Genomic DNA, 16,210 nt, shown 5'->3' with positions numbered 1-16,210 from the left:
GTGTGTGTGTGTGTTTATACTGTATGTGTATTTTAGAAAAGATATTGTAATTAGGTCCTTGGAGTGGAGGAAAGGAGTCTCGAGGGTCCCAAACAGACACACACTTCCAGAAAAAACACACTGAACACACAAATACACACACATACATCCTTGTACTTCTATCTTTGTGAGGACCCTCATTAACATGAATTCCAAAGCACCTTACCACTACAACTAAATGCTTAAGCCCAACCCTAACCTAACCCTTATTCTAAACTGAACCTTAAACCAAGACGTAACCCTCAACCAGGCCAAAATGCCCTCATTTTAAAAAAATGTCCTCACTCTGTTGGTTTAAAAAAGTCTGTAGGTCCTCACTTTGTACCAAGTACCAGTACAAATTCACACACAGTGAGATGCCAAGTTGAGGGATGCTGAGGGGAAGTGAGATCTCCTCCTTTGTGATGTGTAGATGATGAGAGGAGCCGTGTGAAGAGGTGGAGCAGAAAAACATTGACAGATGAATCAACCATAGGACCCCAGTTGGACCCAGATAACCCCCCATTTCCCTACATACACACATGCAGTACAGTATGTACCCACACACAGTAGAGCCACAAACTGTATCAGAAGCGCGCCTGTTAATAATGCATGGACGTGTCTGCGGTGGTGTTGGAGGACCGGTGTCTCGGCCGGCCGGCCTTAATGAAGCTGGGCATGTCTGCCTCACTCGGGCTGCCAGAGAGTCATGAATAAACATCAGCCGGCTAATTAAACTCAGCACTAGAAACTGTACTCATCAGTAAACAAGCAGCAGCGACGAGTCTTGCACATGCTCAGAGGGATTTGCAGGGAATGGAGGAATGGTAATACCAGGCCTTCACTTTCTGTTCAGTACAGTTTGGACTCTGGAGAGCCAACAAGGACCTTGAGGAAAAGAGCTAAAGAAGGAAAAAGGGAGTGATGAGTAGAGTGTTTGAGTAAGTGAGACAGAAAAAGACAACTAGAGAAAATGGTAGAAAAAGTATGCAGCGTTTGACCTCATTATCAGAGAACTCTCTCACCTTCTCTTTAGCATGTGTGGTGGCTCATCATCAAGTCAGATTTCAGTCTCAGAACGTGGACAATTATATTTTATGGCCCCAGAAAGTACTCATTTCAGATCTCCATTAAAGTTTTATATGAGAATCAATAGTTTAAAGTGGAAACAGAAAACTTTAACTTTCCCCCCTGAGCATTTCAAAGTGGTATTAATGTGGGAGCAGCTGTCGCAAAGACAACAGGATTGCTTTCTGCTTTCCTCAGAGCTGAGCAGCTACCCAAGTTTCCACAGTTCCTTTGGTTGTTCCACTGTCCACCATTTCTGTTACTGGGGATAGTAAAAAAAAAACACTAGGCTTATACGAGATTAGCCAGGCCTGCACAGGATCAATCATCAGTGATCGATGAACAATTAGATTTGTGTCCAACTTGATCCGGACTTGCACTGATGACATACACATGTGGAAAACAATAATCTCACAAGACTGAGGCAGCCGCAGTGTTAAGAGTCAAGCACCGCAGCTGCTTCCCACTGACTCCTAGACCTGGGGTATATTTAGAATTTGTAGAACACGTGAATTGTCTGTGATCATAATATTTAATGCTTGATTATATGTTATTAGATTCATGTTGTTCTGTTAATAACAATAAAGGTTTAACCTGGTTTGCAAGCTACAGATAGCCAACAAATGGATCTAATAAGATGAAAATAACTGGCGATTTCTTGTATATCCTTTGGAGGCTGTTAGAAACTGTCTGACTCGATCGCAGCAAGGCGCAGTTATCTCGGACAGGCCTAATGATACACTTAGGTTTGTGGGGATAGCTGTACTGATAGCTATCAGACGAAACAAAAGCGCTATCCTTTCCCTATTTTGGTTGTGCAGTGGTTGACACACTTAATTTGTGCCATAAATTGAACATTCATTTTCACTGGAAATTGTACCCAAACAGAATAGTTAAATTGGGGCTAAAAGGGAACCAATATAAAAGTTGATAGTTTCTGCATCTTATAGCCATTACACTGTGCAATTAACATTTACTACATTGCGATAAGTTATAGCACAAAAAAAGACTATTTCCATTTTAAGTACTGCTTCAAGTAGTGCACAGGGTAAGTGAATAAAACTTGAGGTAACCATAGCAAGAGCAGCTCTGCTTCATGCTTCTTCAAGAACTGAAATTAACCCCTGTATGGCATAAACTGACCACAAATAAACTTTAGAAGTCTAAATCTCATGGTGAAATGTATATTTATTTCCAATATAGATTTATTATTGCATGCCAAGACATCATCATGCATTATCACATACCTTTTGGATAGTATTATTACTTACTGACATAGAGGTATTAGTTTTTATTGCGGGCAACAGAATTTAAATTATTGTTAAGGTGCTCTGACAGGGTACCAAGAGGATGTTAAACTCTCAGAAAGGGTTACATGAGGGTCTCCTGCTCTCCTCATCAAATACCTTTTTTTATGCGCTATTGTACAAAATATTCAATGTAGATTTGATAATTGTTGGTAGCCCAAACAAATTCTGCTGCAACCTATTTGTTTCACACTAATTTAACCATTTTGCATCCTTTTTTTTGAAATTCCCTCCACAGCCTGTAACTGTAACCTTCACGCCAGACGGTGTCGCTTCAACATGGAGCTGTACAAACTGTCGGGAAGAAAGAGCGGAGGAGTGTGCCTCAACTGTCGCCACAACACAGCTGGACGCCACTGCCACTACTGCAAGGAGGGCTACTACAGAGATCTGTCTAAACCTATCTCACACAGGAAAGCCTGCAAAGGTATTGCACTCTTTTTCAGTTTTTTCTCTTCTCTAGACAGGGAAAGATTTTAACATACATGTTGAATATAACCAAATATCTGATGTAATGAAGTTTCAAGTACTGAAATTCAAAATATTCAATAAAAAACATATTGCAACACATACATGCTCAATACCAGCCACTACTGGGATTATTTAGATCTGATAGGAAACAGTTTGAGATGTATTACAGGAAGTGGGGGGAGCAGCGGTCTTTTCATTCCTAAACCTGTCTCGCCCTCATCTCCCTCTGTCAGCGGAGATGAGTTGGGGGTCTGTTGGGATTGTGGAGGTCGTGGTGGCATGGGGCGGGTCGGGTTGGGTGTTCCCTCATCGACAGTTGAGTTATTTGGCTTCGTTCGGGGGAGGAGGAGGGGAGGAGTGGGGCGAGGGGAAGACAGGACAAGCAAAACAAACAGAGCCGAGGTGTGAAGTGATCCCCAGTGCAGGTCAAAAAGACGAATAAGAACCCAGGAAGATCAGTGCAGCACGGAGAGAGAAGAAAAGAGGGGGAGATAAAGCAAAAAATTCAGGTTCAGAGGGGGTGGCAGGAGAGTAAAGGTGGGAGTGAGGGAGGGTGAGGAGAAGAGGAAGAGAGGAGGACAGGAGGAACACACCCCCACGCAGGTGTGCTCGCTGTTCAGAGCTGGATGAATCGCCTGCCATCAGCCCTCACCGTAGCTAATAAGGGTCAAAGAAAAAGGAGGACGGGGGGGATTGAAAAGAGAGAGGGTATATTTTCTCACCTCTTCTATAGCTGCAGGGAAAGATAACAGGAGCTGAAGCCCTGTGCAAACAAGCCCAGAGACACCTCTGAGCCGTTCCGTATAGAAACACAAATCCACAGAAATACACGCATACCTGCAAGAGTTCCACAGCGCTCACTTCCAAAAAGGAAATATTAGCCGCCTGCTGACAGTTTAAGCCTGAGTTTTCTCACATCATTCACCAGGGGGTAAATAAACAAACTGACCAATCAGTCAGTTTGACAGAAGGCATGTCTGGAGAGTAAAACATCTGCAAAAGAATCTGATGTTCGGAGAAGACAATGATGTAAAGATAAAAAGAGACTATTACAGTTGATATCACTGATAAAATTTAAAAAAAATCTGACCTGTTATTTTCACCTCTTCCTGTGCAGAAAGTGCATTAGCCACCATGACACGCTTCAGGCAGCTGCAATAAAAACATTTGTTGCGTTCAGTCTCATTAAATACCTGACATTCAGGGACCGCACATTTTATCCTCTGTGCATGAACACAAATTCACAACAAAGCTCTCTGACAAACGCATCCATTTGATTCAGCCCCTGCAGCCGCTCATGAGCGATATTCCTACGCTGACATTAACACCTTCCGTGGCTTTGGGCCCATTCTCCTGTCGAGCAGGAATGCAAACACACATTCATCACAACGGGACGTTGTGTATCATTAACCCCTATCCTCCGCTGTGTCTCGCAGGCTGGCAAATTGTGGAGATTTAAACGTTTTTTTCTTGGTTGTTGTTTTTACATCCCTTCTCGTGTGTCTGAGACTTGATTCTTTCAGAGTCCCATAACTCACTCTCGTGGGGGCTTGTTTCTTGCAACAGCAAAAAGTTAGATGCCTCAAGGTTCTGCCGTGCATTTCAACACAATTAATATATTTGTTCACTTGCACTTGCAGATAAAAGATAACGTTTGCAAATCAAAAGGAAACAAAATATAAAGCATGAAAGCATAATAGCTGTTGTTAATTAGAAAGATCTGTGCCAAAATACAGCACATTTTTATCCTTTTTTATATCCATGCCTGGTAAATAATGAAATCATATTTGAATTGGTAATTGAATGTATTATTTATTATTATTCAACAATTTTCTCTAATGTCTTACACATTTTAGATGACGGAGACCTTCACATTTTTAATCAGCAAACACAGGATGAATACAGCATATTTCTGATTACAGGCTGCTTTTCATTAGAGTTTTTTAGTCTGCTTAGCCACTGAAATAAGAGATCTTGGAAGTGAACAGGCAACATTTGGGTCAGATAAAGAGAACAGATCCATGAATGATTTTGTTGTAGAGACAAATTAAAGAAGATTTTTTAATTTATTTTTTTTTTTACCATAACTAGAAAACAGCCTGTCGGCAGTAAGAGGATTCAGTTTTCACCGATATGGAAATCAGCTCTCATATGCAGACGATGACTGATTTTACGCTCGGAGACTTTGGATAAATGAGTCATGAAGTGAAAGTCAAAACAGGGAGTCAAAAGCTGTGAAAAATGCACCTGGTATGGACCTCTGGCATCTGGAGTAAACAGACCATGTATGTGGATCTAGATATGTGTGTCTGCTTCTATATTTGATGTATTTTGATAACTAGTGCTACTGATTTGGAGCCCGACAAGAACTCTGCCTCCCTCATCTCCATCTTTCATATATGCATGGATCCCGTCTCTGCGCAGGCTGGTTTTCTCATCTTCTCTGCCGCTCTCTCACTGAGGGAAACTTGCTGTTAATGTCCTGTAATGTACATGCAACACTCAGTCTTTATGTTTTTAAGGATACACTGTCAGAAATATCTGCAACGTTCTTTTAACAGTTACTAGTTTTCTCATGTCTCTCAACTCTCAAAAAAGCTAAAATATCATTAACAAAACCTCCGTAAGATTTTGTTATTTTTAAATGAGTCAACCAACATAAATTTCGATAATTAATCATTGTTTTTTCTGTAATTTTAAGGGAAAAAATGCATTCTCCACTCCCAGCTTCTACAATGCTGCTTTTCCTGTTACTGTATGAATATTTTTCTTTTTTGGTCAAATCAAGCAATTTTAAAAACTGCCCCATGGGTGCAGAGAGCATTGTGATAGCAAATTTTCACTATTTTCTGTCATTTAAAGAGCAAAATATATATTTATTTATTTATTGAAAAAATGATCCACAGGTTAATTAGTATTGAAAAAAGTCATTAGTCACAGTTGTATTATTGTTCTGATCACCATTAGCGTCATTCTTGTGACTCAATATAATGTACAATGTCACTGTGATGGACATATAGCCCAAAATTACAGCATCATTGTACTTTGTTATGGCTTCATGCACCCTAAGTAGAGTTTCACAACAATTTACTGTGAAATCTATGATACGACTATTGTTATAACATAATGAGAGGCCCATAGGCTCATAGCAGGAGTGCAGTCATGTCATACACTCATTACATCAGAGTCTCCCAATTAGTAAACACTAAATCATCTCACCCACACCAGAACTCACCCCTGACTCCTTCACGTTCTCTGCTGCCGGCCTCTCACCGAGCAAAAATATAAACACATTTCATCATCATTTATAAAATTGTCAGCTTACCCAAACGGTTTTGTTCAATTTAATCCATGAAATTTGCCAGAGTTTATGCACATCCCACCTCTCCCAGCTCTGCGTAATTATAAGCAAACACTGTCCAAGTTCTACTGAGGTCTTCAGTTACATCAAAACAGACTTACAATAAACGATCTGTGGTAATTACCCCAAACTGACAAATGATACGAAGCATGAACTGTTTCTTTTGCCAATTAAAACATTTTTGTAAACTATATTTGGAAAGTTACAGATGAAGACTTTAAAGACGTATGCCACTGCATTGCTCTCTCTCTCTCCCTCTTTCTCTCTGTTAATAAACTTAAAGTTACCACACACAGCTTTTTGCCTACGTCAAACACCTATGTGTGCTGTCAAAAGTCTTGCCCTGCCAAGTTCTCTCAGGTTTACCACATCATAACTCAGGATAATTCAATGAAACTCAAACTGCAGAACTAATTTCTGTCCACTCCTCAAGCAGCATGAGCTTTGCACCGAAGTGACAGCAATTAAGAGGTTTGGTTATTTATTGAACTCAAAGACAGAGAGAGCCCTTTTTGCTGTGCGGCTTTCTGGAAGAGAATGGGCACTGTAAGGAGCGCCGGGCAGGTCGAGGAGCACAAGAGTTTTGCTTTTATATGCGTAACACAATCCTCCCAGAAAGCAGCTCATTTCCATAGGAGGCCATTACGAGTAAAAGAGAGCAGCGGCTTACCCACTGCAGAGCGAGCCGTGCCCGGTGGCTACATTTACACACTGAAATTTTTAACTTCACCCCTCATTGAGCAAGAGTGTAAAGTAAACACAGTACGTGTCTCAAGCAGCCCTTGTTTGTATCTTTAACTGAGCGTATTTGACAAAGAAATGAACTTAAAAAAAAAGGTGATAGTGAGATTTGAAAAGACTGAGAGATGCAGCACTCTGGGTGGTCTCTCAACACTTCTGATATATTCCTGAGATAACAAATGTCACTCTACAGTGATAACTCGATGCAGAGTTTAATCAGCTAGCTGTTATCCAGGGGTGGAGCAAGAGGGTGCTCCAGTCTTGAATCTATGCTATTCTTTAAAGAAATCTAATATAATTGAGTAGATGTTCTTCCTTTGGCATAACATCCGATTCAGAGTATTTAGGTCCACGTTTATTTAGCACAGTTGGTGATCCATGCTTTGCAAATGGAGAGGCCCGCACTATTATGGCATGGATTCAAACTAGGGCTGGGCAATATGGAGAAAATCAAATATCAAGATAAATATGACCATATATCTCAACACAATGACAGTTTTAAGGAATAATCATCAGTAATGTCTATATGACTAATTAGGTTAAGTCAAATAATAGAACAGTTCAACAAAAAATCACTTTTCTGTATTGTTGCCTTTAATATATGCCCAGCCCTAACTCAAATGGAGCAAGTCAGCTGAACATTCATTCTGTGAACTCCAATGTATTATAACAAAAATAGATTTTAAGATTGTTGATGCTAGTATTGCCAAATTCTCTGCTATATAACTTAGAAATAGTAACATCAGACCATTTTTGCCTCTTTTTAGGTAGCTGGAATGATAATTTGTCATGGTCACCATTTGTCTTGACATTTGGAAAATAATTATATTCAAAATAGGGTGAAGTGTCTACAGGCTGGTTGTATTTTCTTTTTTTTCGATAACTATCTGTTACATGATGTAGTTTTTGGTAGACCCAAATGCAGGAGACAGCAAGAACTCAGAAACATCACTCTTTATGCCAAGGAAACAGTAATGAAACATCACACACAAATCAAGGATCAAATGAAGACTGAACTAAATACCAGGACTTAAATACAAAGTAGACTGATGAGGGGATGAACTGCAGGTGGAGAAACAGGGCCTGGAAGCTCAGGTGTGGGGAATAAGGTGATGAGGCAGAAGAGCTGGCAGGGAGCAGGCAGTAACAAGGCTGATGCAGTACAGGTGTGAACTGACTGGGAGACGCTCAGGAGAAAGGAGGAACTAATGAGGCTGATGTAAGACAGGTGTGACAGAAAACAAGCAGGAAACAGACTAAGGCAGGAAGTAACACAACACATGACACATGAAGAGATAACCTACAAAATAAAATTTAAAAAAACTGATGAAGACATGAAACAAGAAAAAAAAACAAAAAAAACAGAGAACCCCAAAACAAAGTCCAAAAGAAAACAGAATATTAACAAAAGCCCAGAATTATAAAGTTATCATCATGAAACCTGGAGAGACATCATTTTTTTGGTGCCTTTCACAAGTATTTAACCCTTTGATCCCTGAACAAATTGGTGTGATTTCTTTCAAAAACATGGAGAAAAAAAGGTACTGAGCAACTTGGTAAGAAATTTTCCACAAGAAAATAGTAGATTAGTAGAAAAATGTTTTTTTTTAAGTGAGGTAAATATGTCTGGGTTAAAAAAAAAAGAAGAAAAAAGCTAGGGAAAAAATGATATTTGAGCTTATCATAATCACATATTTTAAATTCTGTTACAAAGTTATTACAATTTTTAATCACTTTATCTAGGCAATTCTTTGTTGTTTTTGTTTTTAGTTTTCTTTTTTTACTTATTTCTTGCTAATTTTTTGTGTCACTTTTGCCTTCTTCCCATGTTTTTGAAAGAAATCAGGCCAATATGCTCAGGTTTCAAAGGGTCAAGGCTTAAAATCGCACATATTTAAGGGCAGGGCCGCTTGAGTGACAGGCCGCCTGTGAGGCAGAACCACAGTCTGTAAGTCAGCTCCACCCCTCACTCTTCCACAGCTCCGCTCCCTCTTCCAAATATTGCCATTTCTGGCTCCAAAAAACCAAGATGGCAATGGCTAAATGCTGAACTCAGGCCGTTACAACAGGTTTACAAATTAAAAGATGACTTCACTGTAGCTACATCCAATATCTTAGACAGTCCATTGTTTCTCCCAAATGTTGTACAGATTTTTAGGCATTCTGTTATCTCAGATGGCTTGAAAATAGAGAATTTAGCTGTTGTAAATTGTTCTGGGCCCCTGATGTGTACAATGTCTGGCTCCGCCCCTGATGTTATCCATGTTTGTCAGCCTAAAAACGTAATTTTAACTTTCTTCTAAAAGTTAAATAGTGATTCCCTAAAGAACCCATCCTGATGCTATGTGAGTCCATAGCATATTGAATGAGAGTGATAACTACACAAGAGGTCCTCGCCAAATAATGAGCACTGCTCTTGATTAGTCCTCCTTAGAGGACCATCGAAACTTAATAAAATCAAGATTGAGCAGGTTGGCGTCGGTTCTGTGACCGATGGATTGAATTCAGGCCTTCACGTTCGAATCCGAACATCAACCGTCGTATAATTGCAACGGTCAGCGGGATGATGAGGAACATATTTTGCATACAGAGGGAAATTAGGCTTTGATTGAGGGACGGTCTGTTTCAATCAGAATAACATGCTAAAAAACCTATTCTCCTCTCCTCAGCATATGTATTTCATTGACACAGTAGGGTTTTTTTATTGACCACATATAAAATGTTTTTCTGCTTTGGATTTGAAAAATATTGTTTTTCATGACTTCACTTCTAGCTATGGATTTCCATCGTGTGTGTGTGTGTGATATCTGCGTGTTTTCAATTAGAACAACACACATGTGCAGTGCTGTGCATCAAACACAAAATAAGCTCATGTCTAACATCTTAGGCTGGCTCTGCAGCCTAAAGCATGACTGTTCTGGGCAGCTTATTATTCTGATCAATAAAACACCAAACAACACAACAAGCGAGACACGCCCTGTATTAGATAAACACGTAATTTATAGAGCTGTTTATGTATAGCGCAAACAACCCAATAATGCTATCTCTCTCCGCTCTCCAAAGATATTTGTGGAGGAGCAGAAACCTAATTATAATAGAACGCAGACTCGGGTAGCTTGGCTTCACTCCAGGGCCAACAAATTATTCTTATTGGCACAGAACACACAAACCAAATGAGGGGGGAGTTCAGACTTCAAACACCAGCTTTATGGTAAACGATTGGCAGAGTTCAAAATTCTCACATTGTGCAATCTCCGGCTCGACTGCCTTCGTTTGAAAACGCCTTCAACTTCTCCCCATTACCAAGAACATTTTTTATTCTTTTATATGCAACTCCCAGTGCCAAGAGCGTCTTTTAGGAATTCTGTCTTCATCTAGAAACATGACAGTCATACAGGGCTTAATCCCTTAGATTCATGTTGTTTGGGAAAGACCACAGTCTCCCTTTCAGACACACACCTACACTTCTTATCACAAACTTCAGTTTGTCAGTTTTCCTGGTGTGAAGTGCTGAATCAGAAAGGACCTCTTGTCCCCATATCTCTCTGAGCCATCTGTAGTAGCCATGAAGCAGAGCACTTAACCGTTAAGTGGACACACACTTAAACCAGAAACTCTCACTCACACCTCCAGTCCTTTTAGCCAACAGGTGGGTCATCCAGCCACAGAGTCAGGCACTTTGTCAGGCAATTGGACAGCAGCTCAGGCAGCCTGTCGAGGACCAAATGTGAAGGAGGATGAGGAGGAGAGGGAAGCAAAGTGTTTCCCCACCTGCAGACCATGTGCTGTGCACCTTGATTTACTGGCAGGCTTGAGGCTCTGAGCTGTGGTTACTGGGAAGACACTCTTAAAAATATAACCTGAGCTCTCTGAAGCTCCAAACAGAAATGCACTTTGCCCTCCTGTGCCTCAAACTCCCCTGACATGCTCCTAAATTTACAGGCCTGAAGACGTGCTACACCGGCCTCCATGCTAGATTATGGGGCTTCCTGTGTGTGTGTGTGTGTGTGTGTGTGCGTGTGTGTGTGTGTGTGTGTGTGTGTGTGTCTGTGTGTGTGCTGTTCCTCCCACTGAGCTAGACACAACTAAGCAATGAAAGCAATGACAGATTGGTCTGATAAAGGTTCTAATAGATACACACACTTTTAAGGAGGCTTCTCTGAGTCTGATAAGAGGGGCGGACAGCACAAGTACTCTTTCACACACACACACACACACACACACACACACACACACACCAAGGAGAGATAAGAGCAACAACAGAAGCTGGATCACAGGAAACAGGCAATAGAGATAAAAGCGAGTGTGTGATAGCGAGGTGGTGGCCTGCTAGAACCTAAAATTATGGACTTTAGACGTAGCATAGAGTTGTCTTGTTCACTTGTCAAAATATCTCACAGAATAATAATTATGTTGTTGCCAAGAATCCAAGGTCAATCATAAAGTGAGCAGATTCGGTGTTGCATTACCGCTTTACAGCAGTGTTTTCCCTGAGGCCTGATGTAATGTGGATCTCCCAGAAAGTGTGTCTCATTCATCCAGGATGAATAACAAGCGTATTAATGCTTTAGGTCAAAGTAGAGGAAAGAACATGTTGCATTATGTCATAAACCTTTTTTAAGCATAAATTCAAACAAAAACAATCAAATAACATCTCTTTCTGCAGTCAGATTAGGGATTTTATGTATTTGAGGAGAAGGGTAGCTGGGATATGATTTTTGTTGTTGTTGGTTTGCTTTTTTAATTTTCACCCTTAAAGCCATAATAAATTTATCATAAGCACCGCTGGGTTACTGGGAGAAAACAAATGACACTTCGTAGAATAAAGATGATGATGGAAACCATCTTCACACAGAATGGGTTCAACAGTCGTCAGAGATGTGAAAATCTGACAATAATTTCCGGTTTCACAGTTTCTGGCTTTGATAAATTGTGCAATTGTGGTGATTTTCAAAGAAAATATGCTTTTCAAATCCGCCAGCGGCATTCAGGGTCCAAAGGGATTGTAAAATTAAAACAAAAAAACAGCCATTTGAACTTATATTTGATTTTTTTTTTTGTGATTTTCTTTTTTTTTTTTTTTTACAACTTCATGAATTGGGATGTTGTAGCAAAAGAAAGATATGTTGATATGTAACAGTATTAAAATGCTGTACTTGTCCTGCTTCCATGAATAAATAGTTGGGGGGACAAAACATAAGTCCCTCTCCAATGCTTAAAAATGATTTAATATGCCTCCCAGGTTTTGCACCGCCTCCTCCCATAATAACATACAGTCCCTTACATTATCTATCAAATTAATACACAGTAGAAAGCTGCAGTTTTGATTGTATGCATATGCTTTGCTATTAATTAAAATGCTTTGACATGTATACATATGAAACACTAATTTGAATGCAGTGGGCTGAAATGAACGAATTGTTCTGAAGCTGTAATTCTGTACTTTGGGTTGAACCACTCTGTGCGGTTAAAAACAAAACAGGCCAAACCACTAAATACCACCACAAACCTCAAAGTAAATAATTCAGCTCCGTCTTTGAAGGCTGCTCAGAGTGACAAGTGACACAACGCAGAAAAAAAATCTTTAGGGAGGGGCAGCCGACGAGCAGAGCCGGCCCAGCCCTGAGGCTGAGCGTCACCATCACCGGTTTTCCATAAGAAATAAACAGAAAATGTATCACTCAGGGAGTGAGGAATATAGTGGTGAGAGTTTGGTGACAAACAGCGTTTAAGGCTTTGTAGGTTTTTTTGAGTAAAGAGGTGGGAATGTTGATAGATTATCAAAACCGCTCTGGTCTGGATTAGACTGTCAGGATTTAATGTACAGACTATTAATTCAACCACTTCTCCTCACTAAAGCCACTGCCATTCACATCCCAAAATAGATGAAAAGAAACAACGCTCAGACAACTATTACTCAACACTGATCTCAAACTTGACAGGACTTTGGCTGTGAAATGAATTAAGGGAGGGGGGATTGGAAAATGATTACATTCCTGAAGCATGTGTGTTCCACAGACCCCCCAGTTTGGGAGGAAGTGTGACAGACGCTTTGGGCTAGCGTTCAAAGCTCGGCATTAATCAGAAACAGGCAATTAGGATTACCCTCCATTATTTTATCATTTGGTAAACATGCACAACCCTTTTTCTTTACCTCACACATACAGCTGAAGTCACACGGAGCGCTCACATTCCAGAATACTCGCCAATAATGTGCGGATCATGCTACAAGTGTCACTTGTCAATTTACGCATACCATAGACTCCTATTGTTCATTTATTATTCTTGTTTGTTAGTTTATTCATTGTAATGATTTCTCATCCGCTCTTGTTCCTGTTAGTAGGCCTAATGAAGGGTTAGGGGTTTCTTTTGGGCTGGGGGGTGGCTTATCTAGGGTGTCAAATGTGCCAGGTCCTGCACACGAAGGAGAAAGCAATGAGCAACTTAACAAGACATGTCCCAAAGAGACGCGCACACACACACACACACACACACACACACACACACACACACACACACACACACATATATGTATTTTTTTTTCTTTTACATAATTTAAAAGTCAAAATTAGGATAGTTGTAAATATAGTTTTCTGGACATTTTTTGTAATTTTATTTTATTTTATGTAATTTTCAGGTCATTTCTTGTCACCATTTACTAATTTCTTGCCATTTTTCAGACATTTCTTGCCAAGTTCATAATTTCCTTTTTCCCCATGTCACAGAAAATCAAACCAATTTGCTCAGGGTTCAAAGGGTTAAATGGTTTGTAAAGGTAGACAAGTTGGTGACATGCTAAGCAGCTAATAAGCCAACAGTGCCAAAATGTCAAGAAATGTCTTAGAGGATGTGTTGCTCTTTTAGTCATGCTGCCACACTCGCTTCAAAACGAGCGCTGTGGTAAGTCCTGTCTCTGTGTGCACGCCTCCACCTGCCTCTCACCGCTCTTATTATTGTTGCCTCCACTGCTGTGTACCCACCTGCACTCTCTATAGATAGTATATGTTTGTACCTCCCCACATGTGTGTGCGCGTGACCACTCACTGTGCCTCTCTTTCTTCCTCTGTTTCCCTCACAGCATGTGATTGCCATCCCGTGGGTGCTGCTGGCAAAACCTGTAACCAAACCACAGGACAATGTCCCTGTAAAGACGGCGTGACTGGTATCACGTGCAACCGCTGTGCTAAAGGCTACCAGCAGAGCCGCTCGCCCATTGCCCCCTGCATAAGTACGTGGAACCCAGTCTTTACCATATCTGCCTCACTGTAGCATGAAGGGAGGGGATGCACCAGACTATCATGATACACACGTTTTAAAGGGGAACACCATCTAGTTTAATTATTCCAATATGTTATTGTCGTGGCCAAGAAAAGTTCAATCAATATTTATGAACATGAGCTACTTTCTCTCAAAGGCAGTAAACAGAGAAGGAAGTCGCAAACTTGTGATGTCATAAGCTTGAAAGTTTGGAGCTGCTCCATAGACAATAAATGGTAACCTAATTTTGTGAACCCACAGAATGTTTATTTCCTTTTTAATATTCAAATGAGCTTTTTTTCTGTTGTAGTGTTCACAGTTCTAAATAAAATTTAAAAAAAACCCAAAAAAAACAAAAAAGGACCAATATACTCAAAACATTCGCTTAAGCGCTTTTGTGTCATCAGTGGTTCCCAGGGTCCGGATTTTTCCTTAGTCATTTGTTCAAGGTTCATACATTATAAATCACCACATAATCAATTTTATATCACAAAATGATTTGCAATATAAAGAAATAAAACATAATGCAAGAAAAAATAGAAACAGCATTTCAAAATCAAAGCTCTGTTCCCGAAATTCACTGTAGTTCAAAATAACATTTAAAGATGCACCAGTTGGGAGCCACTGATCTATAACATCTTTACCAATTCATTGTTGATGGAGACAGTCCAGAGTTCATACCTTATGACATCACAAATTTGAGTGTTAGCACTCATTTTTCGTGGGGATTTGAGAGATAGTTGTTCAAGTTAACCAATATTTTGGAGCTGTTTTAAACCATATGAATTACATGTATGAATTTTAAAAAATGAGCATAGTTCCCCTTTAATCACACATAGTAAACACACACACACACACACACACACACAGTAAGAGCAGACACTGCTACAATGCTCAAACTCTCTTTTCTTCAGATGAGTGCTCAGTGTCGGACTGTGGGTTTTCTGACCAGTAAATCTGCTCGCTTAAATAAACACACCATTAAACTGAACCTCAAGGTTATGGTCTCGGCTTGCTGGTGTCCATAAATTTGAGTAAAGACCCAGAGCTTTTAACACCAGCATCTCCAAGCCCCAAAGTGTCTTAGATAAAAGTGCAGGAAGCTTTGGGTTAAATTACAAAATCAATCTTGTTCTCACCATCCAATGACCATTTATTAGCCCAAATGTGCCCTTGTGTTGGAGTCAAAATGATGAAAAATAAAGCATTGCCTCAGGGTTAAGACTTAAAGCTGCATTGAATAATAGCCCCGTAGCAAATGACAATTTGTGGGTATTTGTTGGCTCTTTTGTCTCACTCTGAAAACACGTTTTAATTGGCGCTCTTGCCATTGTAATTAGATACCGGGATTTAAATGCTTATGAGGGATAAATCTCCACATGGATATGCATGGCTGAGGTCCAATGAAGGAATAAATTAAATTTATCAGATATCTTTGATTCCTGGGAAGTGAGATCTGAATTGTCAAACACCCAAGATGGAAATAAAGTTCCACTCTGATGATTGTAATCTGTATAATCTTTAACAGCCCCCCTGTTAGACTCCGCCACAGCGCTTGCCAAGTTTCATTTTAATATGGAGTCGTATTATATCTCTGACTCCCTGTATACCTTCCAGCGCCATAAATCTACGTGAGTCAATCATGAGAAACAGCCTCATTATTTAGACTGGCACACGTTGTGGCTGCATACTTGATGGAAGATTGCTGATCAACAACAACATCAGTTAGGGGACCTATGGGCTTCAGGCGCCATTGTTTTGGCAGCGATTGTTTTTCTTGTCATTGCATAGAGCAATCCGTCATGGGAGAAGGCCCCATTATGTCCACAAGGCAACAAACAGGCGTGCACATCATTCCACCGACTCTGATTTATGGTGACATAAATATTGTGTACGTTCAGGAAGTAGGAAGCAGGTTTTCTCAATCCCAGCTGAGGAAATTTTACGTGATCAAAAGACTTGATTCTTTCTTTCTTCTCTTACACAC

The 16,210-nt window shown here is 40.1% G+C and overlaps 1 protein-coding gene across 3 annotated transcripts in view; it reads left to right on the top strand.

Moving 5' to 3' along the window:
* The window catches only part of ntn1a (netrin 1a), an 81,448-nt gene that overhangs the window by 43,122 nt on the left and 22,116 nt on the right, over positions 1–16,210 (top strand). For 2 of the 3 annotated variants that reach the window (XM_088075573.1, XM_042485957.2), the window contains exons 3-4: positions 2,632–2,820; positions 14,045–14,194. In XM_088075573.1, the coding sequence (XP_087931699.1) occupies positions 2,632–2,820; positions 14,045–14,194 (339 nt within the window). The remainder of the gene's footprint in view (positions 1–2,631; positions 2,821–14,044; positions 14,195–16,210) is intronic. The other variant, XM_042485958.2, reaches the window with a different exon arrangement.

Source organism: Plectropomus leopardus, chromosome 3 (assembly GCF_026936395.1).
Source record: "Plectropomus leopardus strain MGB_pleo_1.0 chromosome 3, ASM2693639v1, whole genome shotgun sequence".
In the NCBI taxonomy this organism is placed as follows: Eukaryota; Metazoa; Chordata; class Actinopteri; order Perciformes; family Serranidae; genus Plectropomus; species Plectropomus leopardus.
Note: the sequence above shows the minus strand (reverse complement) of the source record. Positions and strands in the feature narration are given on the sequence as shown.